General features: G+C 51.1%; 2 protein-coding genes across 8 annotated transcripts in view; one reads left to right on the forward strand and one right to left on the reverse strand.

Annotated features, from left to right (window-relative positions):
* CCDC92 (coiled-coil domain containing 92) overlaps positions 1-15,425 on the forward strand; it is a 35,071-nt gene extending 19,646 nt beyond the window's left edge. For 4 of the 7 annotated variants that reach the window (XM_011948434.1, XM_011948436.1, XM_011948435.1 and 1 more), the window contains 4 exons: positions 7,436-7,528; positions 8,305-8,451; positions 9,009-9,050; positions 14,007-15,425. In XM_011948434.1, coding sequence (XP_011803824.1) covers positions 7,495-7,528; positions 8,305-8,451; positions 9,009-9,050; positions 14,007-14,779 — 996 coding nt within the window. In that variant the 5' untranslated portion in view covers positions 7,436-7,494 and the 3' untranslated portion in view covers positions 14,780-15,425. Of the gene's footprint in view, positions 1-5,984; positions 6,100-7,055; positions 7,133-7,435; positions 7,529-8,304; positions 8,452-9,008; positions 9,051-14,006 lie in introns of those variants that run through there. The other 3 variants (XM_011948430.1, XM_011948432.1, XM_011948437.1) reach the window with 3 other exon arrangements.
* Positions 15,426-16,106: 681 nt separating this feature from the next.
* The window catches only part of DNAH10 (dynein, axonemal, heavy chain 10), a 158,637-nt gene continuing 147,141 nt past the window's right edge, over positions 16,107-27,602 (reverse strand). The window contains exons 63-74 of the mRNA XM_011948576.1: positions 27,068-27,222; positions 25,358-25,541; positions 23,261-23,461; positions 22,374-22,583; positions 22,099-22,194; positions 21,290-21,461; positions 20,377-20,508; positions 20,001-20,212; positions 19,741-19,908; positions 18,324-18,504; positions 17,057-17,202; positions 16,107-16,499 (exon numbers count right to left, since the gene is read on the reverse strand). Coding sequence (XP_011803966.1) covers positions 16,353-16,499; positions 17,057-17,202; positions 18,324-18,504; positions 19,741-19,908; positions 20,001-20,212; positions 20,377-20,508; positions 21,290-21,461; positions 22,099-22,194; positions 22,374-22,583; positions 23,261-23,461; positions 25,358-25,541; positions 27,068-27,222 — 2,004 coding nt within the window. The 3' untranslated portion in view covers positions 16,107-16,352. The remainder of the gene's footprint in view (positions 16,500-17,056; positions 17,203-18,323; positions 18,505-19,740; positions 19,909-20,000; positions 20,213-20,376; positions 20,509-21,289; positions 21,462-22,098; positions 22,195-22,373; positions 22,584-23,260; positions 23,462-25,357; positions 25,542-27,067; positions 27,223-27,602) is intronic.

The following is a 27,602-nucleotide window of genomic DNA, read 5'->3' on the forward strand; positions in this document are numbered from 1 at the left end:
AAAGACGTCTGCTGCTTAGCCGGGAGTAGGGGAACCCACAAAACATTCCCATCCAAAGTTTCCACATTTGGATGAGTCCAAATTTAGTTCAGTTGCCACTTTATCACAGTAAGCCAGACACATTGCAAAATGTTTTATACAAAAACTCTCATTTTACCCTCCCAGTCACCGTATCATGTAAGTTTGATTATTTCTCATGTTATAGAAGAGAAAGGTGAGGACTCAGAGAGGTTGCAGCTCGGATATGGCAGGGTCGGAATTGGAACCCAAGATTCTGACTCTTGTGCTAAGCTCTCAACCACACCTGTTTTTGCCAGATTGAAAAAACCTAATTCTTTAAGAATGACTAATCAACAAGATGTTTTATCTTTTTAAAACATAATTGCACCTTTGCCTTCTGCTCTTTGCTTCCACTTTGTAATTGTGTTTACTCTTTTTACCAAAATATTCCTGGACTCATTGTTGAGTACTTACCCTTCCTTGAAATGTTGTCCCTTTTTATTGCTGCTTTAACTTTTAGAGATTTCAGCTCACTCACTAGTTGAATTTCTTAGATACATGTACAAGTAGGAATAATAGGGTCCTATCATGCAAAACAGTTTATCCAGGTGATGGTGAGTTCAAGTAACATCAGTATCCATTTTCAGAGATGGTGAGTGGCCTTTCTTAAAAGCAGGTATTTGGGATCGAGAGTTGATGGCCTAATTAGCCATGGACCATTTTTTTTAGCCTCCTGAAGTACTGCAGATGGTTTCAAAGGGAGAAGCAGGCTTTCTTGTCCCTCAGGGCGCCTTGCTCTGCCTGCCTCTCTAGTTGCCTCCCCGAATGGCTCTTCTCCAGTGAAAATGGAGGATAGAGGTCCCAGAAAATGCTTCTATTTGCTTTTATCTTTCCCTCTTTGGAAGTAATTGGAATTTCTTTGCTAGCTCATTTCCATACTTAGATAATATTCAGGAAATACCCTAGTTGGCTAAGTAAACAATCTTGAGGTATATTTATAGGACTATTGACCAATGTTTACATAAAAATAATATAGCTAACATTGAGCACTACTCTATGCTAGACCCGTCCTGGTTGCTTTTAGCACTTAAAGCCACCCCATGCGTCAGATATCACGATGACTGAGGTAACAAGATAGGGGTCAGTTACCGCCCCAAGCGTGGTCTAATGTCTCAAGAGTTTGTCCACGCCAGTCTCTTCCATCCCATTGTGTTAAGCAGATCTTTGGGCCTTAGTTTCTTAATCTTGAAACAAAGGGGTGTTGGATGCCTGATGTTGAAGATTTATTCTACCCTCAATGTTTTCTGACTCCATGAATCTACTTAGAAAACCACCTCCCTGCTAGGAATCATTTTATCCTCCTGTTACATTCAATCACTGCAATTGCTGCCTTTGTTCCCTGGCCAGCCTTCATTTTCTTGATGGCAACGCTTAAGCTATAGGACACCAGAGCAGTACAGAAAGTTCCCACAGAAAAACCCCCAGAGGTCCTTGTGCACAAACGCTGAGACACTGTGCCCTGTTAAAGGCCAGGCAGTGCTGCCAGGTCAGGGCCTTTCAAGAAGTGCACAGAGAGGGCGGCGGGGCTCCCGGTGTTCATGGCGGGAGAGAACCGAATGTGAATGGTCATAACTTATTCATGACTAGAATCTAAAAGAGCTCATTATAACTAATTCACAGCTACCACCTGAGTGGTAGTGTGCTATTTTTTTAGATTCTAAAATTATTACTATTTCCACAGGCTTTGTGTTCAGCTAAAAGATAAGTTTGTTGATTGCCCAGAAACAATCTCCCATTTTTAAATGGTTTGACCCTTTGCTACCGAAGATACTCCATTTCTTTTTGTCCAGGAAATATCTCAGGAATACATTAGAATATTGCTTCTGGAATGTTGAGAAATGGTGGGGTGAGGTGGTGTTCAGATTCATGCTACTGCGGTGCTTTCTGGCAAACGCAGTGTAGTTCTGGTTTAGCTCTCTACTCGGTGCCATTATGCAGCGGTAGGAAATTATCTGCAGCACGTATGTGATATGTGAGTTCAGATGTGCCAGAAGAATGGAAGTTAATGAGGCAGGGGTCAGGAAATGGTTTGCCACGAGAGTTCTAGACAGAGGGAACAAGGTGTGCAAAGGCCCTGTGTTGGAGGGGTCCAGGCCACGCCAGGGGCTAGAGGACACCAGTGTTGACAAGCACACAGCCCCGAGGGGACCCCGTGGGTGCGGCTGGGAAGGGCAGACTGAGGAGGGCCTCTGGAGAAGTGGGGCTTGGTCCCAAGAAAGTCAGAGAGATGCAACGTGATCAGAAATGTGCTTGACCATGAAAATTTGTGCAAGGAGGGTGTGCACACAGGAGAGACACTAAAGGAAAAGGCATATTTTTAAAAGAGGGAAGATAAGTCTGGCCTTGGTTCCTCCCACGGGTAACACCAGAGCTGTTTTTGGCAGCCAAGTGCTGCTGGTTTTTCCCAGGAATAGCCTATTGCTAACTCAGCCCCCAGAGGACTCCTATCCACCTGGCTTGCAGGGGAAGAGGATGAGTCTGCCCCCTGGCCCTGGGACTGGGCACCTGCTGGGATCCCAGGAACCAGGACACACCTGCTACAGGGTGGAATACTTTGTGCTTTCTTCCTAAGCTAGCCTTGCTGCTTTGTTGAGGCGCTAGCCTGGCCCAGAAAGCCCCACCCTCACCCAGCTTCCTAGGAACCTTTGCTGGTATTACGAGCAAGAGTCATTAGTGAGTCTTTTTGCTGTATCGGGTGGTCGGCAGTGCCTTTACAGCTGTGTGATTTTCTAACGTGGACCCTCGAGAGCCAGTGGATCCAGCCTCCGTGCGAGCAGTGCTGTTCTGACGGGCTGGCCCTGTGCTCTGGACTCTGGAGAAATGCTGCCTTCCCTTCCATGCCAAAAGGCTACTTCTGTGGGCTGTGTTTGCTTTTCCTCTGCAGTTTCAAAGTATTAGAGACTTGATGTGCACAACTTGGAAAGCATCTGAATTTCTGCATGAAATTAAATCTGCGCCAGACCTTGGGATTGTCACCACATCACCTGCGGGCTAGGAGAAGCGGCAAGGCTTACATACATTTATTGGTGTGTATTCTCTCTTTTTATGGGATAGCATCCTCTCTTCCCCAGCGGTGGGTTGCAAGAGCAAGTGACGTAAGTAACGTGAAAGAACACTGTGCTCGGGCAAGTCAGGTGGTCCATGGATAGAATTACGTCGCCATGTTACATTAGTGCCCTGAGAGGAAGGGACAGCACTTTGGAAGGAAAATGGAATTCGGCTTGAGCTGTTCACAGGGCCCCTTGTCCTCACGCTGCTGGAGAGCGCACTCGGCCAGGCCGGGCCTTCCTTAGACACGTTGACACTAGGAAATGACAGCAGTGCACGCCCCCACCCAGGAAGCTGTCTTGCCACGTCTTCAGAGCCTACCTCTATAGGATTTGGAATGAACAGACTTTTTTGAGTATTAATTTTCTGAACATGTAGAGTGAACAGTAAATTAATTTAGTACCTGGTGGATTTGCCATAGGAAAAAATGTAACCTTTGAGTCCTGATCAAGGTCACCTATTCAGCAGGACTTTGACCTTCGAAGTACCCATTTGCATTGCTTCTGCTGGCATTCTCTGGAGAGAGAAACCAGCAGAGCTGTGCACAGTCACCTGGGGGGGCTGGCTCCTGGCGGCCGTGACTAAGCCCCGAAGTGATAGTCAGTTTGAGCCCCATTATCTGCAGCCATGGGCAGCATCCTCAAGGAGGGAAGAGGACCAGTGTCCTGGCCTTGCCGCCTTTCGTTGAGCAAATAACTGTAAGATTGTGGATGGCTCCCAGCAATGCTGAGGAACAAAGTTGGATTGCCTCAGGACGGAGCGCTACAGTACAAAGAGCACACAATTTGTAGCATATGCCCTTTTGACACAGAAAGTGCAAGCATTTTGCCAGACGGGCTGGATGAGCTGCCCTCCATTCCTGGCTGACACACAGCTAAGATGGGGTGAGTGCCCTTACTCAGCAGGCGGCGTTATTCATCTGCAGCAGACGCCCTGTCTTTCTTCTGTCATCTGCCACGCTGACCCTATTACGGATCTGTCATGAATGTTCCTTCATGTTTCTAAAGCGTCTCTGATACTGAATTAAGTCTCTTGGGACCAACTCCATTTCTCCCTCTGAATTATGTGCATCTCCTGGCTGGGTCTCCTTAGCCTGAACAGGATGCCTCGGTGGCTTCAGTCATGCCACAGTACTGGGAGCGTGACATCATCACAATGATTACCTCTCTTCAGTAGTGAAGGATCACAATGGAAAACACCACTGTCTTTTAAGCCGTGGCAACTCTTTTGCCCTCAGAAAGCCAGTGATATTGTTATTCTTTTGAGCTGATGAGAAAATAATTGAGTAATCTGGATACCATTTGGAGATGTGCTTTGTTTCCCTGGCCCCAAGTGGACCTGTCTTATTCAGGAATATCCTAACAGCTGTAGAATGCCCTGCACAGATGGCATCTCCATGTCAGGGCCTTTTAAGTCAGCACAGAGTGTGGAAGAAGGGGAGAGTGACAGTCAGTGCAATGCCCCAGGCCAGGAGACCTTTGTCCCCCACTGTGAGGGCTCTAAGCGGTTCACCAGCGCTTACTGGCGAGCTCCACGCGTTACGTGATCACACTCTCCCTGCTCGCCTGCCTTTTCTTCTCCAGGCTGTCTGCCCATCATAATGGGACACTTGAAGGACGCTTTTGTGTTTCTGCAGTTAGAACAGTGGATTAATGAAATACAGTGTTGTTATGATTCAAAGTTGCTGACTGACCAAGGCAGTTAGAGTATGAGTACTTACTGAATCACATTTAAATGTGTTACAAATAAAATGTAATACCACACTATGATAGGGATGGCTGCTGGCAACACTTTTACTCCATTCCCCTCTGCCCCCATGGGGTATGTAGAAGAAAATATTGACCTCTACATATAGGCGCATCCCATTTTGTGCCACCATGGCGGGTGAGGTGGTCGTGTCATTTCGGGGTGTTTTAGTATATCCTGTTTTCTTTGCACAAGGTATGCCTGTAAAGGAAGCACCTAAATAGGAAGCCCATGGAAACAAAGGCTTTTCAACCCTGAAGCCCTTACATTCCCCTGGCACCACAGCTGCACTCCACAGACTGGCAGCAGGGGCCCATTTGCAGGCCTCCAGGGTGCCAGGCACTGTGCTAGGGCTTAAGGTGCAGCAGTGAACAGCCTGGAGTCTGTGCGAGGAGGTGGGGAATAGACTCACACTTACAGACCCTCACAGAGACACACAGACTAGAACTGGGGACAGGGTGGTAATGCACCAGGTGCCGAGTCTGGGGGCCAGGGCTTCCGGGAGGAAGTAAACTTTTACTGAGACCTAAAGGATAAGTAGACAGTGCAGACCCAGGAGAGGTGGGCAGGAGAGAGGCCCAAGAAGAGTGTTCTGGGCAGAGGAGGAGCCATGAAAGGGCACCAGGGTGGGAGAAGCACCCGGAGGAAAGCTGGTGCCACCAGGAGCCCTGGGGGTAGGAGAAGCGAGGGTGGTGGGCCAGTCACAGGGCCAGGCAGACCAGTCCGATTCTCAGAGCAGCAGGAACCGTTGGAGGTTTTTAAGCAGTCTCAATTTAAAAAACCAAATCACTCTGCTGCCACATGGAGAGCAGAATGGAGCAGGCAGGAGAGGACAGGGGAGGCTTTCTGGCAGGGATTCGGGTGAGGGTGAGGACGGCCTCAGCAGTGGCGATGGGTACAGTTGAACGGATCTGAGAACTGCTTTCAAAGCAGGATGCCAGCGACATCATGGACTGGAAGTGGATGGCAGGGGATGCCAGCGTCAAGTCCACCCCCAGGTTGTGTAGCTGGGGACAGCGTTTGTGAGAGGTAGGACGACGCTAGGCCTAGGGCAGCTCTCCTGTCATCTGAGACCTACTAAATTCTGGATCACATTTCAGTGGTTCTTTCTCACATGGGCTCTGCTTCTTCCATCAGCCAACAGAATCCTGGATTTGAGTCTGTCCTTTGAAAGTAGTGGTCAGGCAGCTCTGCTAGAGTTCCCACTTCCAAACCCCTTTCAGCTCTTCGGGATTCAGCCTCCAGGTGAGGTGCTCGAATTGATGCCAGAGTGGATGACTCCGGACTGCTGAGTCGAAGGAAAACGTAGGCACCGCTACTGACAGCTCTCAGGCACTCCTGGGATTTGCCTTCCTTTGACACTGAGGCTGTTCTGCTTTCAAGCGTTCTGCTTTGTGAGGGACAGGCAAGGTCAGAAAGTGCTCGCCCTTTCCACAGCAAGCACGCGGCACACGTTCCACATGCTGAACCTGCCCTGTCGTAGCTGGCTCCTTTGTTAAGGTCAGCGCCCTCCAAGGCCACGTGCTGTGCAGACAGTGTTGGGATCTCAGGAACTGTGGGGTTCCACTTAGAAACTAGTGTCTGGCCCAGCAGCCTACACAGGAGTTTGCGGTTACAGCACGAGACGGTTTTGGGGACAGAAACATCCGTTCTTGCTCCTGCCAGAAGGCTGCTCACAGTTCCACGGAGGAAAGCCCTGCTTGATGGAAACTCAACTCTGCCATCGTCTGCACCCTGGTGCGAGGGGAGTCAAAGGCCAGGGAGATCTATGCTTTGTTTCATAGAAACATGCCTAGAAATGGTCGCCTTCAGTTTTTTAACCCACTGCCTGTTGTCGGTTTTGAGTTTGTTTCTAGTCTTTTCCAACCGCAAACTGCACTATAGTGATGACCATTCTCACAGCTACCTCTTTTCACACAAAAGTAATAATTTTCCTTTGGCAGGTTCCTAAAAATAAATTGCTAGTTCAGAGAGGTGACCAATTTCAAGGCTTCTGATCAGCTCTGCCCAATCGTTGCTCATGGCGAGGTGCCCCCGAGACTACTTGCCATGTTCTGGGGCCACGGCACTCTCCTGCCAGTTTTTGTCACCAACTGAAAGGGCCTCTTGTTTCTCTTTTTCTTGGTCCTTTTTAGGATGTGTCATCGTTCATTCCCCTTAGTGAGCTCCGTCGTGTTTTATTTCCTTCTCTGCGTTCTCAGGTTGCCCTTGGAGGGGAGGGGAGTCTGTGGCTTTCCCCCTGAGCAGCGCCTGGAAAGTGTCTTCGTGTGATGAAAGTGTATGTCTGAGGTTCGTTATGAACTCGTCCTAGCTCCAGAGCTAGTGTGCATGCACATCACTGGTCGTACAGATAATTGACAAGCAATTGACACGTCTGAAGCAGTGACAGCCTGGGTGTGTCAGGATCTCCAAAACGGTCCCATCGTGGTATCCTACAAAGGGGCTGTGTCCCAGCAGCCATTGAGAAGTTGTACCTCCTTTACGGAGGGTTCTCTGGAGTAGAAAATTAGGAAAAATGCATTCTGAGGCTCTGTGTTCACAATAATAATTTATAAGCAAATAACCCACATTTCATCCTCAGTATTTTTCAGTGCTGTACAAGCATCTTGAATTACTCTGGTAGCTTTTCCAGAAAGACCCATGACTTCACCACATTTCTCGAGTTACGATGAAGGTAGAGTCTGGGGCCCTGAGTGAGCATCAGATGCTGGAAGCTGGGGCTGGGAGGGGCCAAGCACTGGGGACAGACTCCAGACACCTGCGCCACCCCCTGGCCCCATGAGATACATTCTCAAACCTTCCCAAGAAGGGTCTGTGGCTCCTCTCTGTGCTGTGAAGTGCAGGGGCTTCCCTCTGGAATTCAGCCCAGCTCTCCCTCCTTACTTTGGCCGGCTCCAGATGCCATTTAGAGGAAATGTTTGGCCCATTTCCCAGGTGCCACCGTTTCCCATGAGGAAGCTGTCAGTGCTTCCTGGTCCGGGAAATCTTTTGGGAGTGATTTGGTCAGTCACAGTCTGTTGGGGTGAGGTGGTGCGTGGAGAGGACAGGATTTGGAAACGGGGGTCCCTGGATTAGAATCCCTGCTCCATACCTCACTGGCCGTGTGACCCCAGGCTCACGAATCTGCCTCTCGATCTGTTTCCTCATGAGTAAAGGGAAGTGACTTTGTACGGTGGAGCGGGCCTCACTCATTCGTGTGCGAGGCATGGTGCTAAGCGCTAGGGCACACCCCGAGGTGCTCAGGAAGCAGAGGCTGCTGTCCCTGGCCTGGGGCCTCCCTGCAGTGATGGGAGTGTAGCCCTGGTGCCCCCGCGCCCTGCCCTTCAGGCGCTGTGGTTTCCTTCTGCTCTCTCCTGGGAGGTGCACACCCCTCTGCACCCAGAGCCAAGGAGGACAGGCAGCCCTGGGACCCTTTTCAGGGACCGCAGCCAGGGTCTGTGTTACCCACAGGTCCCCTGGATGTCAGCATGGCAGCCACAAACCTGGAGAACCAGCTGCACAGCGCACAGAAGAACCTCCTGTTCCTTCAGCGGGAGCATGCCAGCACGCTCAAGGGGCTGCACTCCGAGATCAGGCGGCTGCAGCAGCACTGCACAGGTACATTGGGGAGCAGGCCCGAGCAGGCGGGGGGCAGCTATGGGGCACGGCAGAGCCCAGCGTCAGAACGTGCTAGGCCTGCCCTGCCCCCAGCTCCCATCGTCATTGCAGTAGTCCATCTGAATGCCTTATATCATCATCATTGCATAATCAAGATGCACTGAGCATAAAGCTGCAAAGCCTTTTCTTGGCATACTGAGGACTTAAGAGATTAAAATACAATGGTTAGAATCTCCAATGCATTTTGGAACTGATAACCAAGATATAACCTGTGTAATACATAGAGCCAGCTGCTGACTTGTTTTGGATGGTTGGGCTATGTTGTGGGGGAATGGGGAAGGGAGTTTGGGGGAACAGAGGGTGCCCTCTGACCCCAGGGAGCACAGCAGCCCCTGATCTTTTCTGCTGCTCTCATGCTCGCCTCTCCTGCTGCCAAACCCTGCTCTGTCTGGGTAGGACTTGCTGGCCAATCGTGGGCATCGGTTTTGCATTTTCAAAGCTGATGAAGATTTTGAAATGTATGGTAACAGAATTAATGTGTAACATTTCCCTTTTAGATTTAACATATGAGCTGACAGTCAAAAGTTCGGAACAGACAGGTAAGAACTCCTCCCCAGAAGTAAATGACAGTACCTTTCCCTTTGTGGTATGTGTTGGTGCCGTTTTCACTAGTCACACACTTGCTAGGAAGAGTTACGCGTGTGGCCTGAGCTCTCAAAGGGAAGATGAGAAGGATGTTTGGATCCCTCCGTGTGGCAAGTGGTTATTAGTGGGCAGGGGGATGAGTGATTTTGTTTTCTTTTGACTGACACATATATTTGGAATGCCTATTATATGTTTTTCTGATTTTTCCTACAATGAACATGTGTTCCTTGGGTAATCAGGACATAAAAATAGATGTGACTTAAACCCAAAAGGAGGAGGAACAGCAGCAGCAGCATTGGGCAGAACCGCCCCCGCTCCTCTGTGTCGCTGCCGCCTGGCATGGGCCTGGCACAGAGCAGCTGCTCGCTAAATGCTGGCGGGCGAGCGGTCACATTACTAGACAGCTCCCTGAGGATCCAGGGCTTTCTCTGGACTACAGCCCCAGAACCTTCCCCCATCCAGAATCCTCCAGGACCTCAGGGAACCCCAAAGGGCATCCGCCTGCTGGCTGCCAGAGGAGAGACAGAAACCCAGGCCTTCCCAGGGCTCTCTGGGCCTGCTGCAAAGAGCCTGCTCCCCAGAACAGGGTGGGAATTTGGAGAGTGCTGAATCCATGTTTGTGCAGAGACGCCTGTTGGAAACGGGTTTATCACGTCAGGAGGAACACACCAAGGCAATGGATGGCTCAGCAAGGCTAGTTTACTTTCTGCAGAAAGGGTGCAACTCGCCAGCAGTCTCGCCACGAGCACACTCGAACAAAGGAGACGAGGACGTTTATAATCTTCATAACCTGATGCAGTTGCCCTATGACTGTGTCCCGTTTCCATTGGCTGGAATGGGACCTCACATTCTAAGCTTAACCCGATTGGCTAAAAGCTTGAAATTTTCCTAAATAGGCAAAGGGGAAAGAGGACTAAGAAGAGAGGAGGCTAGTCATGAGAGGCTCAGGAGGGTTTCCAAATAAGGAACAGCATGTACTATGGTCTGGGGCTCACTTAGCCCTGTCCAGGCATGCTGGGGCAAGTCAGAGCAGCTGCATGGGAACATACATAGAGACATACATAGAGCAAGGAAATGACAAGCTCTTTATGGTTTCAAGAGACTTTGAAGAAGAACTTCTCCATCCCCACAATGCCTTTTTCTAAACAGGCCTCACAATGGCAGTTATTATTCCTGAGAGTGTCCAGTTCCTTGTCAAAGACACGGACCATTTCCACCACTCCTTAGCGCATTACCGAGCACTAATTTTTTTCCATTTGCATTGCTCATATTACAGCCTTCTGAGTGTGCCTCTCAGGAGCCCAGACGTCTTTTTGTCTGTGTGTGGTAGGGAAGGCGCCATGGGCTTCTTGGGGTGGTGGAACAGGAGCCTGTCCTCAGAAGTCTCCCTGCGGAGGGACACCACGGACCTCCCCTGAAGCCCTGGGACCGGGAGCTGGGCCTCTGGGAATGCAGAGGAACAGGGTTTCAACCTGACATTGGGGACCTCCAGTGTCCACACCTGCCACCACTGAAGCTTTGGGAAAGGAGCTACCCGTGTCACAGAAGCCAGGGCGGCCTCACTCCCTGTCCCCTCCTGGCCCAGGCTAATCTGAAGAAGCACACTTTTGCCCTGTGGCCTCTCCAGTCAAGGTTCTCAGCCCCAGGTCCCAAGGCCGCCCGCCTGCCCACCCACCTGATGTAGTGCTCCCAGCAGCAGCAGGGTCCTCACAGCAAGGGCTGTTTCTTAGAAGAGGCAGTTTCAAAAGCCTCTCAGGTGGTTCCAGTGGGGGTGTCTCCCCTCCCAGTGGCGAAATTGTTGTTTTACATTAGTGCACCCAAAACTTGCACAATTCCAAGCAGCTCCGGGACCCAGGGTACAGCATAGACACTTGGCTTCCCTCCCCTGGGGGCTGTGACCCCAGAAGTCTGGGCTGGCCCTGAGAGCGCAGGTTTAGAAGCACTGCAGTGCCCTAACGCTCGGGCAGGCTCAGCAGTGTGGCATTTGGAGACCAGCATCAGTTGCTGTTGTCAGCTCAGTGTGCACCAAGCTTTCATGGGAAGACTGAAATTTCCAGAAAGGGGGTATGTACAGAGGAGGAGGTAGACTGGAGCTTTCTATAAAGAGCAAGAAATTGGCAAAACAGGAGGTGCTGATTCCCAGGAAGGACAGTCACCGAAGCAGCTCTCCAGAGCTGGGGATGGAGGAGGAGTCGCACCAGCTCCTTCCCATAGGACGGCCCGCTCAAGTCAGGGTTGGCAAACATCAGCCCGGAGCCAAGGCTGCACCCTGGAGGAGAAGGCAGCACAGCTAGATGACTCTCAAGGAAGGGTGATAAGGAGAATGTCCGTCCAGGAAAAGCTTCTCTCAGGATGCTGTGGCCAAAAGAACCAGAGTGATGCTTAGTGAGCCCCAGATTCGGGCCTCTGCTCTGACTCAGAGGGGCTGTGTGGCCTTGGGCAAGTTCTTTGACATCTCTGAACCTGCATCTTCATCTGACAGGTGCCCCACAAATCCAGGTCCCCAGTCTGACTGCCAGGGCCTTCTGCCTTTGTGGGCTGCCTCTCACAGGACATGAGAGAAGCCCAGGGAGAGCCTTGTTCCTGAATGTTCCAAATGTCCATCAACCTTTTGCAGCACTGTCTGGGGGAAGAAAATCCCAGGATGGTCACAGCAGGCCAGGGATGTGGTTGAAGGCCTGAGGTTGCAGCCCTTCCTCAGAAGGAGCCCAAGGCCCACTGTCCAACCAAGTGTGGGCTGAAAGCAAAGGCCTTGCGACAGGCATGGGTTGTTGTCCCACAGGCCCTGGGGGAAGGACAATGGGTACCAGGCCCAGTGCCATGCCCAGGTCAGCATTTCAGGTTGCAGGGGTTCAGCCCAGGTAGCTGGGCTCCTGGGTCTTACAGTGTCTATAGAGTCATATGTGTGTGTGTCTGTCCCTCTCTTTACCTCTGAAACTGTGTTTCAGGATCCATTTTCCTTTTGGCAAAAAAATAAACCTCATGAAAGGTAATACTGCATGCATCATTATACCTGCATATATACACACAGACGTGTTTTTTAAAAAGAGAAACTCGCAATGGTTCAACTTAAAATTTTTCAACTGCATGGGGCAATACACATTCAGTACACTCCTTGATTTACCACGGATATGTCCAGAGAAACCCATGGTAAGCTGAAAATATCAAAAACACACTTTTGACTTAACGGTATTTTCAGCTTACATTAGATTTTTCGGGACGTGACCCCATGCTAAGTCGAGGAGCGCACATCACCTGCAGTGAGCTTGTAACATGCAAGTGCCCTGCACAAGACCAGTCCAGTCAGCCGTGGGCCCTCAAAAGCTCCGAGTCTGGCTGGCGGGACACGCTGCAGAGCTGCTGCTGGCTCAGGCAGGTGGGAAAATTCAAAGTGAGACAGAAGCCTGGGAAAGACATCCAGTGGCGTCCAGTGCCTAGGCAGGCCCTGGGTGGTGGAGTTGGTACAGGGAAACTGGGTGTGCAGGTCTGGAGTTAGGTCAAGGATAGAGGGTACAACAGAGACAGAACAAGAGGTGGCGGCTTAGGGAGAGTGATGGAAGCTTTGATTTGTGTGGGAGCAGATAACGTTCGGGACAGATTGAGGAACTGGAAGGCATCTGGCAGTTTGGGTTTTATTAGGCAGTGAGGAACCATTTTGAACAGAGGACAAGAATACTTAGAGGGGTGACCAAGCTTCCTAAGTACAGGATGGACTGAAAGGAACACCAGAGAGGAGGTGGGACCAAGGCCGGCTGGAGGAGCAGGGAGGGGGCAGCACTGAGCAGCCGGCAGAAGGGCACAGTCAGGGAGGGGAGGCTGGGGATGGCAACTGCATCCAGTCTCCCTGGGAGAGTCAAGATGTAGGAAGCAGAGCAGCTCTCTGGACTTGAGGGTGTGTCTGATGGAGACTCACTTGGAGAAGTGGTGCTCAGGAGACACTGAATCGGGAGTTGACACTCAAGGTGAGTTCCAGACCAGCAAGGAAGAGTCTAGAAAGAACTTCCCAGGGGCCAGGCAAGGAGGATGGCCAGCCAGCCAGCCAGGTTAGGAGGAGCAGGATGACTACCCAGGGTTGAGAGCCAAGGGCGCTGTGTGAGGTGACCAGGGACTGCAGTCACCAGAGGAGCAGGAGAAGGAGGCAGCTGGCATGTGCTGAAGGACTGGGTGAGGACAGGCACCCAGGGACAGCAGAAGGAGGCAGAGGCCTGAAGTGTTAGGGCAGCAGCGAGGGGCCAAGGGCAGCAGCCACAGAGATGAAGCAGCTCACCCTGAGCAGGAAGTGGGAAAGAGTCTCTGTGCGTGTGTGGTGCAGGGAGCGGGGCGAGATGTGCGTGTGTGGTGTGGGGAGCGGGGCGAGATGTGCGTGTGTGGTGCGGGGAGCGGGGCGAGATGTGCGTGTGTGGTGCGGGGAGCGGGGTGAGAGAGGAGGCCAGCGGCAGAGCAGAGTGACAGCACCACACCTCTTCTCTAAACATCGGAGTTTTAATGCAATAGACATGGAGAATTCTTTGAACATTTGAGTTTCAAAACAGTGCTTTGAATGTAGCAGGCATTTCATAAATTCCATCTGAACAGACAGAAGGATTTGCGGCCAGTTTAATCCTAAGTGTTTGCTGAGGTCTAATACTCTGCAGTTGCCTCTTTTAACTTCAAGATCTTTAAGGTTCAGAGACATTCTTTTATGCAGTAAGCCAGAAAACTAAGAGCCGGAAAGGGCCTCTGAGATGCCCTGATCTCCCCACCTCGGGAGGGGAGGGGCCTTTCCAGAGCCCCCACAGCCCTGCCTTCTGCATGGCCCCCACAGCCTAGACAGGGCCGCCCACCAGACAGGTCCGCCTGCCCCATAGGCCTCACCACTCAGCCTCAGTCTAATGAGTTCTTCAACCTCCTTCCTCGGCTTATTCTTGTAGGAGATGGGACTTCTAGAAGCAGCGAATTAAAGAAAAGATGTGAAGAGCTGGAAGCCCAACTGAAAGTGAAAGAGAACGAAAATGCTGAGTTGTTGAAAGAACTGGAGCAGAAAAACGCGATGATCACAGTGCTGGAGAACACCATCAAGGAGCGGGAGAAGAAGTACCTGGAGGAGCTGAAGGCCAAGAGTCACAAGCTGACCCTGCTATCTAGCGAGCTGGAGCAGCGGGCCAGCACCATCGCCTACCTGACCTCCCAGCTGCACGCTGCCAAGAAGAAGCTCATGAGCTCCAGCGGGACCTCAGATGCCAGCCCGTCAGGGAGCCCCGTGCTGGCCAGCTACAAGCCAGCGCCCCCCAAAGACAAGCTACCTGAAACGCCTCGCCGCCGCATGAAAAAGAGCCTCTCAGCCCCCTTGCACCCGGAATTTGAAGAGGTCTACAGATTCGGGGCAGAGAGCAGGAAACTTCTTTTGCGGGAACCAGTGGATGCTATGCCCGACCCTACCCCATTTCTACTGGCTAGGGAGTCCGCTGAGGTCCACCTCATCAAAGAGAGGCCCCTCGTCATCCCCCCCATCGCCTCTGACCGAAGCAGCGAGCAGCACAGCCCGGCCCGCGAAAAGCCGCACAAGGCCCATGTTGGGGTGGCGCATCGGATCCACCACGCCACCCCGCCGCAGGCCCAGCCCGAGGTGAAGACCCTGGCGGTTGACCAGGTGAACGGAGGCAAGGTGGTGAGGAAGCACTCAGGGACGGACAGAACTGTGTGAAGCTCGCCGGGCCCCACCCCGCGCTGTCCATGCACTGTGAGCACCACTAGGAAATCTCAGCCACACCTTTTCTGTTTAATTCCCATGCATGCCAAACTCTTCACACCTACCGACCAATTCTCCTGCTCCTCTTGCCCTCTTCTTCACACCAAAATATGATTGTGTCCCTGCTGCAGAATATGTATTTCCTAATTGCTGTGGCCAAACGCCTGTGTGCCGAATCGCTTGCTTCTGATCCCGCTCCGTGTAACCTAAGTGCGCTGCGGACAAAGCCCAGGCCACGGCTGCGTCACTCCTGATGTTCACAATGCCACATAGTCACACACCTAATTAATTCTCAAGTCGGAGCAACACATACCAACCTTGACCTTATCCTCAGGCTCCAGGGCAGCCTGGCCGAGCAGCCGCTGCTCCCTCCTGGAGACCCCTGTCACCTCCTGACTTCCTCCTGGAGACCCTGTCACCTCCTGACCAACCTTTCCCAGGGCGGCACCGATCACCGAGCAGCTGTGCGTGTATCTCAAGGAACTAAATAAGATGACGCTACTCCTCATGGCACCACAACCTGAATGTGTGTTCATTTTTTTTTTTGTTAGTTTTATCCAAAATGTCTAAGATCCCAACAAACTTTATTTTCTAAACCCGCCTTCCTTCTGTTTTGTGTCTTTTATTAAACACCTGAAGGAGGGCTAGGAGACTGCAGGAGGGAGAGCAATCCCAGGTCCCAGAAGCCACTCCTGCTTCCTCCCTGCCCAGAGCTAGTCCTTAGAATGTGCTGCGCTCCTGAGCTTCTGTGGGAAGCTGCTTTTGCCTCTGATGGCGTCTGCCCACTGTGCTGCCCTTGCTAGCCTCTCCCCTCCCTCATGGAGTGAAGCCATCCCTCGCCTCCAGGTGGCCAGCCAGGGCTCCAGGCCAGCCTCGTCATGCACAGAGGGAAGGGGTGCCCAGTGGCCACTGGTCCTGGAGGGTCCATGTCCTCACCTGACCCCACACAGACGCAGGCAGGCTGGGGGTAGAAGCTCATGCAGGAACGAAACACTAAGCTCAACAACCTCACAGTCACTGTAGCAGGTCAGAGCCAAAGAAGCTAGGGCCAGAGAGTTCTGGAAGGGGGAGAAGTGGCTCCAGGTGACTCTGGCCACTTCTGCTGTGTGCCCGACATCATCAGCCCTTCTTGCCAAAAAGGAGCATCTGCTGAAACAGACCTGGATCGTTGAAAACACACCTTTGGAAATGACATTAGGATTCTCACTTGTGCCAATGCTATGTATTTCAGGCACGTCTGCCTAATCAGGTGTTTGAGAAGGAAAAGAAAACTCCACACATCTTAAAATACTCTCCAATATTTACTTTTTGATTATATATAAATTCCTTTTAAAAAGTAGTATTAAAAATAAAACCATTCAGGTTAATTTACATGGAAAGAGATTTAAATGGCTGATTTCAAATGAAAAATTAGTGTCATTCCCCCTCCTGCCTCTTGAGAGGCCCCAAGAAATGACAGCAGACCCTATCACTCTTCCCAACCAGCCCGAGGCTCCGAATTCATTAAGCAGTTTTCTTCACCCAAAGGTTAATCAGAATTCAGGGTGAGGCATACTCCTTGCAGCACCCAGTGAGAGATGTGCCTCGTGGTAAAGAGATCAGCTTCAAAAACCAAGCCGACTCCCATGGCGTTCCTTCTCATGGAGGTGGTATAGACGGGGGTCCGGAAGGTATTCTGCAAGGGAGAGGCAGGTGAGGCGCCCCCATGGAGAGAGGGTGCAGAGGGATAAAGGCAAAGGGGCAGTGTAAGTCTTGACAGGGGCCCCCGTGCAAGACTGCACCTGAGAACGCAGCAGGCTGGGGCTGTGCAGGGCCGCCCTCTGCCAGCTTCACGGGCACCTGGCTCCACACTGACACTGGTTAAAAGTGGGCCCTGGCCCAGGCAGAGCAGAGGACATCTGCTGTCCACACCAGAGGGAACCACTTTATGACTCAGGCAACGTCTGCAGCATTTTGCAAGAAGGGAGGGAGTCTCCCCTTGGTTAGTCTTGACCACAGGATCACAACTTGAGCCTGACACCTCTGGAAGGATCGGCATCCACACACATGTAGCCGCGCCTTTCCCGGGAAGCGGCTATCCAGAGCTTTTATCACGGCTGCAAGACTCTCCCCAGCCCATAAAGCTTAGGCGCCCCTGTCTTTAAAGCAGGACTATTGGAAACCACCTCAGCCATAACTACAGTCAGAAGAGGAAGGGCTCTAGTGTCAGAGAGGAGGGGCTGGGGCCTTCACCTGCAGCTTGAGGCGATGGGCTTCAATGGGGATGATCTTCAGGATCGGCAGGTCCACAACCAGCACCTTGGGTTTGCTCTTGATAAGACATCCTTTTTCTATATCCCAGTCAGCACCCTCCAGGTACAGTCCTGAGACAAAGCATCCTACGGACACAAGGAAGAGACTGGATACAACCGGAGCATCCACAGCCTGCCATCAGGCACACACAGCGACACACACAAGCCACTGGCTGGCCTCCTCCCCAGCGCCCTGGGGACAGCCCAGGCCCTCCTCCAGTGCTTCTGTTCTGCCCACCTTCCCTCTGTGGAGGAGCGGCTCAGACAGGACACCCCGTGGCCCTCCCCCATGGCCCAGAGAAGTGGGTGCGGGGCGGTGGCCTCTCCCCCAGGAATGAGGCACCAAGGTCGATGGACTTAGACCACCCTGGGCCCCCAGGCTAGGAAGATGCATGGCACCAGAGTCAGAATGGGCACCATGGCAACCCCGGCTACCCTGTGAGCCGAAGTGGCCGGGGAGCAGGAAGTGGAAGCCTCACAGAGAAAGTGGTCCCCGGGGAGGAGGACCCAGCAGACATACGAAGAGGAGAAGAGAGGAGCGCACGCCTGTGGCCCCAGAGAGAGTGGCAGCCCAGACACCTGCCAGCTCCCCGCCACTGAGAGCTGGAGAGTCCCTGCATCTTTACTGTAAGTCCCCACTCCTTAAGCCATCTCCAAAGAGCTTCTGTTCCTTGCAGTTCAATGAACTCTTAAGACTCATGGCCCGGGGAAACAGCAGCTTCCAGCTCTTGTTTACACAGTCAGCAGCTTCCAGCTCTTGTTTACACAGCCAGTAACCAGTGTCTGAGGGACCTGAAGTTACGGCATAATCGAAGAGTTCCAACCAAGTTAGTCCATACTGCTCTGTGGCTCCCATGCCCCTGGCCCCGTAAAGGGTTACAGGAAAGCCACCTGATGGTTTTTGCAAGAGCTAATTCTGCCCTAGGAGCCCACTTCCCATGAGCTAGCAGAGTGAACATGGTTCAGGTCTCCCCTGCCATAGACCCCAGGTCTCAATGGAGAAAGTGGAAGAGAAACTTCTATATTCACCCTCAGAGGTGTTACGACATGGGCAGTGCGCAGACACAGGAAGTATTTGCAGCAGGCTGCCTTTCAAACATGGCCTGGCCCATCGAGGCCCACACTATGCCTATCCCTTTGACTTGGAGGTGGCTCAGGGAGAGAGATCCTAAGTGAGAGGCTGTGGATCCCTGACGAGCTGACGGTACCTTGTCCCGCCCGCTCATTCACTTCATCTGCGTCCTGGAACTTGGTCACTTGTGTGAACAGGGTGGAGCGGTCCAGCGGCCAGCTGTTCTTCCGGCAGGTGGCCTGCACCAGCGCCGTGAGGTAGGACTCAGGGATGTGCAGCCCCGAGAGCCACATCACGCTGGGCTCGCCCTCGGTGACCTGAGAGAAGAGAGGGCAAGTGCTGGGAGCCTGGGGCTGCCATCCAATGCCAGGTCAAAGCTGGCCTGGAAGTTTAGTTTATGATAAAAGATGTATTTCACCTGAGTGGCAAAAGATGGCGTTGGCACAACTGGCTGCCCATTTGAGAAAAGCAATCTGGACTGCCACATTCCAGATAGATCCAAGATTTAAATATAAAACTAAAACCACAAAAGTACTAGGCCACATCTCCAATGAATGCTTTCATATCATGGAGTAGGAAATACAAAGCCCAGGATAACAAAGAAAAGCCTTGTAGGTTTGACTGCGTAAAAATGTAAAGCTTTTCTGTGGAAAAAATAACATAAGCAAAGTCAAGACTTATGACAAGCTGGGAGAAATATCTGCAACACAGCAGACCAAGGGCTAATTTCTTTGATTTGCAACGAGCTCTTAAACATCAGTGAGAAAGATGGAGACCTTACTAAAAATGAAATCCAGATACAAAAAGACAATTCACAGAAAAAGCCAACACAAAGTATCTGTAAAGCATGCGAAATACACTCAGGCTCACCATAATTAAAGACATGCAAAGCAAAACAATGAGATCTTATTTTCACCTATCAGGGAGACAGTGATCCAAAATGTTAAGAATACAGTGTTGCAGAGGTGAGGAAAGAAGCACTCTCATAGACTGTGGTTTCAGCCTTTCTAAGAACCATCCAACAAGAGCTATCAAAATTTAAAATGCACACACTCTTTGATCCAACTCTTCCACTGTCAGAATTTATCCGTGGAATACACCCCTATGCATATTCATAGACATGTGTGCCAGAATGTTATTCGTATTAGCAAAAATATATATATATATGGTAACCACCTAAATGTAGACAGTTACCATATTTTCAGGATACAGAAGGAAGAGAAAGGATATGGAACATTTGTACAATGGCATACTCTAAAAAAGAACGAGCTTGCTTTCTGTGTACTAATATGGAACAAGTGCCAAGATACCCGCTTAGATAAAATAATCGGGTATGCATAGTATGCTTCAGAGTCTTCAAAAGAAAAAAGAAAAGGAAAAACGAAAGATACAGATACGCCTGTAAGAATCTCAGACCATTTCCAGAGCACCCAGTAAACTTTAACAGAGGTTACTGCTGGGACATGGAAAGAGGGGCTTGGGAGGTGGTTTGAGGAAGTCTAGGTTGACACTTGAATCGGCAGACAGAGAGGAGGTAGTGACGTGCCTCTTACCCACAACATGTACTGGCTGAACCGCCGCAGGAAGTAGACCATCCAGTTTCCAAGGGACTTTAAGGTGTCAGGAGCAAGCCTTCTCCAGATATTAGGGATATGCCCGATAAAAAGAGACCTGGCCACATCGTCTAACTCATTGCTCATTCCAACTTCTCCAGCTAAGGCCTATTTAGAATCAAGAGCAATCAGCAGCACGCTGTCAGAACCCCAGGCGCCACATATCTAGGCAGTAATCTACACATGAGAGACAGGCTCACCCTTTGAAGTTCAGCCAGAGACTTGGTCATCCGGACCACAAGCTTGTTGAAGCGTTCCAGCTCCTGCAGGAGCACCACCGAAGTGGGGGAGATTCCTGTTCCGAGGCGCTTCCTCACTTGGTCCAAGTCAAAGACTTTGGGCATCTTGTTTTCTATGTCTTTGGCCACTTGACCAATATAGTCATCGTGGCTGATGCCACTGCTGGATTCCCCTAAAACCAGGACACTTTTCAGAGAAAGCAAGGCATCTGTGTGTAGAACTAGAGCCTCCTGAGCCTTCCGGTTCTGGGAAAGGCATCAGCAATGTGGGAGAGCTACAAGAAGCAATCGTAAAACCCCACTCAAACTAATGAAGTCCTCCTGAGTAAGACTTTACCTGTCTGAGGCTGCAGCTCCAGCAGGTGAGCCCACATGTCTCGAGCCGCCTGTGTGTAATAGCCAATCTCAGCGTTGGAATGGAGACCAAACACTTCTGGCGTGTTGGCAAGCGGGAGGGCCTCAATGGCTTCTGCAATCAAGAGAACAATGGAGGTGGCACTATCTAGCCACCTGTGCTTTCTCAGGGCCCACAGCCTCAAAGTCCTCAGACATGCAAGACTAATTTCTACTGTTTAGAGGGTGACTGTTTTTTTTTTTTTGAGACAGGGTCTCACTCAGTCACCCAGGCTGGAGTGCACTGACGTGACCATTGATCACTACAGCCTCGACCTCCTGGGCTCAAGCATTTCTCCCATCTCAGCCTCCCAAGTAGCTGGTGCTACAGGTGTTCACCACCACACTCAATGAATTTTTTTATTTTTTGTTTTTTGTTTAATTTTTTTTGTTTCTGTTTTGATTTTTTGTTTATTTTTTGTAGAGATGGGATCTTGCTTGGTGGCCCAGGCTGGTCTTGAACTTCTGGGCTCAAGCGATCTGCCCTTCTTGACCTTCCGAAGAAGGGATTACAGGTGCAAGTCACCATGACCGGCCAATGACGTTTTTAATGTAAAAATTCTACACTACCACACCCAGTCCAGCTGTCTATTCATGTTTTGTGAAAACGGCTCAGTGAGCTTCACTGTGGCCACTCTGCCCTTCCAGGTGGACCCTGATTTATTTAGCATCATTGCAGGATGGGAAATCTGAACTCTATCAGCTCTGCAGCCAGGAATTGTCTGCCAAGCCACCTAACAGGCTTAACAGACCACACCTGACCAGCCACGGAGCCCCACCAGGAGAGGAACCAGTTGAAATGTATGGTTTCCCTTAGAAAAAGCCTCGAAAATCTTTTCATGTCTGAGAAATCTCACCAACAAATTTCTCCTTTTCATCACCAACAGGGATTTTGTAGTCCACTTCCTTGTTCCGGAAGAAGTGGAATGGCTGGAAAGTATCAAAAATGAAGTCCCCCAGGTACTCATCCATATAGATGGTCAGGATGCGGCGATCAAAGCTGTCGATGGCTCGTCCTCCGTACATGACCTGAAATTAGAGGGCCTGAGAGCCAGCCAGGAGCTCAGAACCTACTGTGTGCACCCTGGGGGCCCGCGGCCAGAGGCGCACCCAGGGTCAAGAGACTCCTATAACCTGGCTGCTGCAAGGCTCGAACCTGTTGACTTGCATAACCTTTTGGGCCACTGTTCACACAATTGATCTGTGGCTTTGCTGGCTTCCCAAGGGATAGGGCCCAACGCAATAAGAAGCCCTCAGAAAGTGTTGGTAGCCCCTGTGCAGCAAGTAAAGTCCCCCAAACACATCAAACAAACAGCCAAAGAAGCCAGCAGCTGCTTCTGTCTTTGGAATTGATGTCACTGCTCGAGCTGTGTGCAGACCACCGGGGAAGCTTCCTGTCAGCTCTGTACACAGTGACAGTGGACGCAAGGGGCTAGAGGATGCCTAGCCTGGATCCCAGCCATGGATCCAGCTCAGGGAACCTCTGTGTGAACAGAGCTCACTTAGGACAAATGACAACTGGGTGAGAGCAGAGAGAATGTCACAGAGACCCAAGGGGAACAGGGGCAGAAGAGGCTGGCTCTGAGGGCTCAGAGGAAAATAGGGGCATAGGCCACAGCTCTGTAGCCCCAGAGGCACCTGCAGAAGGATCCCCACTCACCCCTACCTCTCCAATTAGGTACTTGAGGCTGCCCCACGGGATCCTCGGGTCCCGTTGCTGGAAGGCTTTCGTTAAGTATGTGTTCAGAATTTCCATGCAGACCTTAAAAGAAGAGAACACACTCAGTTACAGTGAAACCCACCGAGCTGTTCACATTCTGATACTTTTCTGAAAAGGCTGCTGGGAACGGCGCAACCCTGCTGTGGTTGAATTCAGAGGAAAGTCGGGGAGGAAGCAGCCGCCTAAGGAAGCCATTTCCAAGGAGAAGCAGCCGCTGTCACCTGGAAGTCAGACTCATTGAAGTCATAGTACACGTTCCAGCCAATCTTCCCAAACTTCCTTCTCTCCTGCACCACAGCATGAAAGAATGCCAGCACGTAGACCAGCGGCTTGAAGGCAGGGTGTGGGCACTGGTCCAGCATTTCGTGAGAGATCTTGAAGTAAGTTGCCCTCATGTTGAGTTTCAGCCCATTGGGCGGCTCAGTGACAACCTTCAGAAGAGAAGAAAACGCACAGTGATGGAGACCGCAGGCCCACAAGCTTGGAAGAGCATGCACAATGCAGGCACTGCGCTTTCCTTCCTCTCTGCGGAGCCATCTGTCTGAGACCTCCAGTAGCTAAAGTCTCTTGTCCAGGGCCCAGGCTAAGAAGTTAAAGGACTAGATGTTCTAGCTCTCAGGGTCAAGGATCAAGGGTCTTTGACCTTCCTCTGAACCATGAGATCCTTTACTATAGAATGAAAGTAAAGTCTTCCCTCCACCTCCCCAGAGAGAGACGGGGAATGACAAAACCTTTCCAAAAGAATTTGCTGGAGAATAAATTAAATGGGGCATGTAAACCACCCAAAACTTCTGCAGTCAGCACTAGAGAACTGCAGGCTATGGGGTAGGGGCGGGAGGGCATGACGTTTATGAAAAGCAGCCTAGATATTGTTAGGGACACATGCAGAATTGGTAGAGATAGGCCTGGGGTTCACAAACACCCACCCAGGACAGCGGCCCCCTCTAAAGAGAGAGAGAGATGGGATGAGAAGGGTTTCAACCGCGAGGTTTCAGCTGCAGCCTCAGGTTTGTTTCTACAGACACACGCACACCCGGCCCCACAGCAATATGGTGGTGGTCTGAGAAGCTGGGTGCTGGGCATGTTGGTGTCCATCCTGAAGCCAGACCTTTAGGGACTTCTGCAGAATCCCGATGGGGAAGCCCTTGGTGGGGTCCGTGGTGAGCCACAGGCGGAAGTCTGGGTGGGGCTTGGTGATCCTCTCCAGGGACTTCTCCAGATCTTTCAGCCACTTGACCAGGAGGTGGCAGTTCTGCAGCATCAGCCACTGCCCGCGAGCCACCGCAGTCTCCAGCAGCTGCAGGGCCACCTGCGCCAGGGGAGAGGGAGGAGGAGAGGGGGGAGTTGGCATCCAAACCCAACCCTGTGCTCTCCAGAGACCCACTCCACCCCCACAGAAAGGTGATGGCCAGCTCCAGCAGCAGCCAAAAGAAAGCCAAGGATCCAGGAGCTACAGAAGGAGACTTCAAATAAACCATCTTTTAAAAACCCCATGGGCCCCGTGGGTGCGCTGAGCCGGTCACACACAGCCTGGAAGATGGGTTAGCATTTTGCACTCATCAGCCTCCCTGGCCCTAGAAACCCCAGCTTCTCCCACAAAGTCGCTCCTGTCCCAAGGACTCCTGAGCAGGGCTGCAACAGACCAGCTAAAGCCTACCAGGAAGTAGGGATTGTCCTGGCCACTGTAAGATCTTCAGGGCCCTAGGCCTGGAAAACAATCACCATGTCCCCTCCCAAATGTAATTCAAGCACAAACAAGCTAAACACCCAAATCAAGCCTTGGTTTCTGAAATGGCTTAAAACACATGAGTGCTGATGTTACAATCGCTTCTTTCAGTGTTGTGGTTGAGAGAGCTGGCCCGCCTTGCTGGTGCCCAGGGCTTGCCTTCTGGGCCATCCAGCATGGGTATGGCCATCCTCATCTCACCCAGGGGCTTTCAGCAGCAGAGGGGCTTACCCAAAGCCTCGCAGTTCATAGCAAAGCCAGGACTGGCAGTCAGCTCCCTCTGACCCCAACATGCATGCCTGCGACCATCACACTTGCTGACGCACAGGCTTTTCCTGCAAGCTTTGTCCCACATTGTACTGAACTTGCGTAGCAAGTTCTAGCAGGGAGCACTGTGATGCAGAGAGGCAAGATCTCAGGAAAGAAAGCTGTCTGGCTCAGAAGGATAGGAGGATTTGTGCCACAGTTCTGTCCTGAATGGTCCTGGGCTCAGCCTCTCTCGACCCACTCCCTTGGCCATGCAACTGGGGCCATCATAATTCTGATCTGCAATGAGGCTGTTCAGGGACTAAGGAAGGTAAGGACTGTGTGTGTAAGGGCTTTGAAGACAGCACAGCCTGGGCACCATGGCTTATGCCTGTGATCCCGCTTTGGGAGGCCGAAGTGGGAGGATCGCTTGAGTCCAGGAATTCAAGACCAGCCAGAGCAACATGGTGACATATTTGTATTTTTCTCTACAGAAAACACAAAAAACATTAGCCAGGCATGGTGATGCATGCCTGTAGTCCCAGCTGCTACTGGGGAGGCTGAGGCAAGACGATCACTTAGGCCGGGCGCGGTGGCTCAAGCCTGTAATCCTAGCACTTTGGGAGGCCGAGACGGGCGGATCACGAGGTCAGGAGATCGAGACCATCCTGGCTACACGGTGAAACCCCGTCTCTACTAAAAAATAAAAAAAAAAAACTAGCCGGGCGAGGTGGCGGGCACCTGTAGTCCCAGCTACTCCGGAGGCTGAGGCAGGAGAATGGCGTAAACCCGGGAGGCGGAGCTTGCAGTGAGCTGAGATCCGGCCACTGCACTCCAGCCCGGGCGACAGAGCAAGACTCCGTCTCAAAAAAAATAAAATAAAATAAAATAAAATAAAAAGACGATCACTTAACAGTCAGGAGGTCAAGGCTGCAGCAAGCTATGTTCGCACCACTGCACTCCAGCCTGGGTGACAGAGCGAGACCCTGTCTCAAAAAGAAAAGAAAAAGGAAAAAAAAAGAAAAGCACAGCACCATGATCACAACACAAGGTTGTGAAATCATAACTATTATTGTCATCTACCCAGTGTTTCATTACTGCTGCTTTGCTCAGAAATGCATCCAACTTCTTTGTGGCGTGGCACTCTCAGCTTAAATCCAGGTTAGCTCCTCCTTAGCAGACACCAGGGACCTCCCCTAAATGTAGAGCTTGTTCCTTTCAGCCACAAATTACCTTTTCTTGACCTTGACCCATTGCAAGGAATTTGAGGCGATTTCCTCCAAAACCACTTCGCTCTGCTAATTTCATAAGATCACTGGCAGGGTCAGAGCCAGGACTCAGGATAAACACAATGGGCGAATTTGGAGTGCTCTGCTCAAAAATAGCTTCAAAGCTGATCATTGGGGGCTGCACATACCTGGTGAAAGAAACACAGTCAGAAAACTCTCCCAGGAGGACAGCTCCAGACCAGGGGCTGGTCTGTCTGATCAGTGCTGCCTCCTCCAGGGTCCAGAACCTTCTGACCCCTCATCTGGGATAGCTCTTTGCAGTCTTCCGTTTTAGATTCTAGTTTCTATGCATGTCTCCCACCCTGATGGGGAACTCCTGCACCCCCTGCACGCTCGATTCGGTTGGTTTGTGCTGAGCTGCGCACCCCAGCTTGCCTTCCAGGTGGGCGTGCCCATGGCACAAAACCCTGGCTGAGCTGCGCGCCCCAGCTTGCCCTCCAGGTGGGCGTGCCCATGGCACAAAACCCTGGCTGAGCTGAGCGCCCCAGCTTGCCCTCCAGGTGGGCGTGCCCACGGCACAAAACCCTGAGGTTCCACAGGTGTGTCCTGAATGGTCCACATCTTGAATTTTGAGTTTTGTGTGTGGGTTTTTTCTTTTTCTTTTTTTTTTTTTTAATTGAGAGATACAATCTCACTCTGTTGCCCAGGCTGGAGTACAGTGGTACTATCATAGCTCACTGCAGCCTCAGACTCTCAGGCTCAAGCCATCCTCCCACCTCAGCTTCCTTAGTAGCTTGACTACAGGTGTGCACCACCGCAGCCGGCTCATTTCTTTTTTCTTTTTTATTTTTTAGAGGCAGTATCTCGCTATGTTGGCTGGTCTCGAACTCCTGGCCTCAAGCGATCCTCCCACATCAGCCTCCTGAAGTGCTGGGATTACAGGTATGAGCCACTGCACCTGACCCAGACGTGTGTTTTAAAATTCATTGCCAACACAAAGATACAGGGATATTTCAGGTAAAAATCTGAAGTCCTAGCTTCTTTCAGAGTCAGAGGATCCAGCCACTGTGGGTTCCCAGTGGCACATGGTATCAGTCAGCAGGAGCTAAGGGCAGCTGCCCAGGGACCAGGACTCCACCCTGCCTCATCACTCACTGCCATGGCCTGCTGGCTGCAAGGGCACATCTGAGCTGCAGTCCCACGCTCTCTGCCTGGCTTTGTACCCATGCTAGAGCAACGTTGTCCAGTGCGATGGCCATGAGGCACACGCGGCGACTCAGCACTTAAAATGTGGCTGGCCCCAATTGAGATGTGCTGTAAGTGTGAATTCACACAGGATTTTGAAGACTTAATACCAAAAAAAATAGCATGTAAAATGTCTCAATCATGTTCGTATTGATTGTACATTTAAATGATAATTTTAATATATTTATTTAAATAAAATATATTACAATTAATTGCGTTCATTTCTTTTCTAATGGAGCTACTAGAACTTTCGAAACTGCACATGTGGCTCACATTGAATTTCTTGTGACTAGCGCTGTTCTAGAATATTGAAGAATTCTAGAATATTGGCTATGGAATATTGTCCAGACAGGGTGGCGACAGCTGTCTTGGGAGCTGGTCAGCCTCTGCTTTCTTTGAGCCCAGGGTGGGAGGATCCTAGCGATCACACCCCACGGAAAGCAGCAGATCAACAAAATGACACACTTACTTCTCTCCCATTGTTATAGTCACATAGTCAGTCACTGCCCGATAGACCCGATCCACACGGAAACAGCGCAAAATAAGCAATTTCTGGAAAGGGGTGATGTTGTTATCGTAACCCAAGGGGAATGGAAACTGCTCCAGTGAATCCAGGTCATACCACTGGGAAAAGCAAAGAATATTCATTGTGGCATCAACTCAGAAATGACATAGGTCCCCATTTGTGTGTGAAGGTGGCAAAAGCCACTGGAAAGGGATGAGAATCTATAGGTGCAGTAACTGAAGGCCACCTGGTCAGGTCTGTCATTCTCTACCCCCAAAGACTATGACATTCAGAAAGGAGGAACTCTTACTCACCGAGTACCCATCAAGGGACATGGTACATGGTAGATGCCCAACAACTATTTCTTGGATGGATGGGTCGGTAGGTAGATGGATAGGTGGGTGCATGCATGGGTGGATGGATGGATGAGTAAGTGGGTGGGCGGGCGGATGGGTAGATGAATGGGTAGGTGGGTAAATGGATGGATGGGTGGGTGGGT

This window comes from Colobus angolensis, unplaced genomic scaffold, assembly GCF_000951035.1.
Source record: "Colobus angolensis palliatus isolate OR3802 unplaced genomic scaffold, Cang.pa_1.0 Scaffold28, whole genome shotgun sequence".
NCBI classification, from domain to species: domain Eukaryota; kingdom Metazoa; phylum Chordata; class Mammalia; order Primates; family Cercopithecidae; genus Colobus; species Colobus angolensis.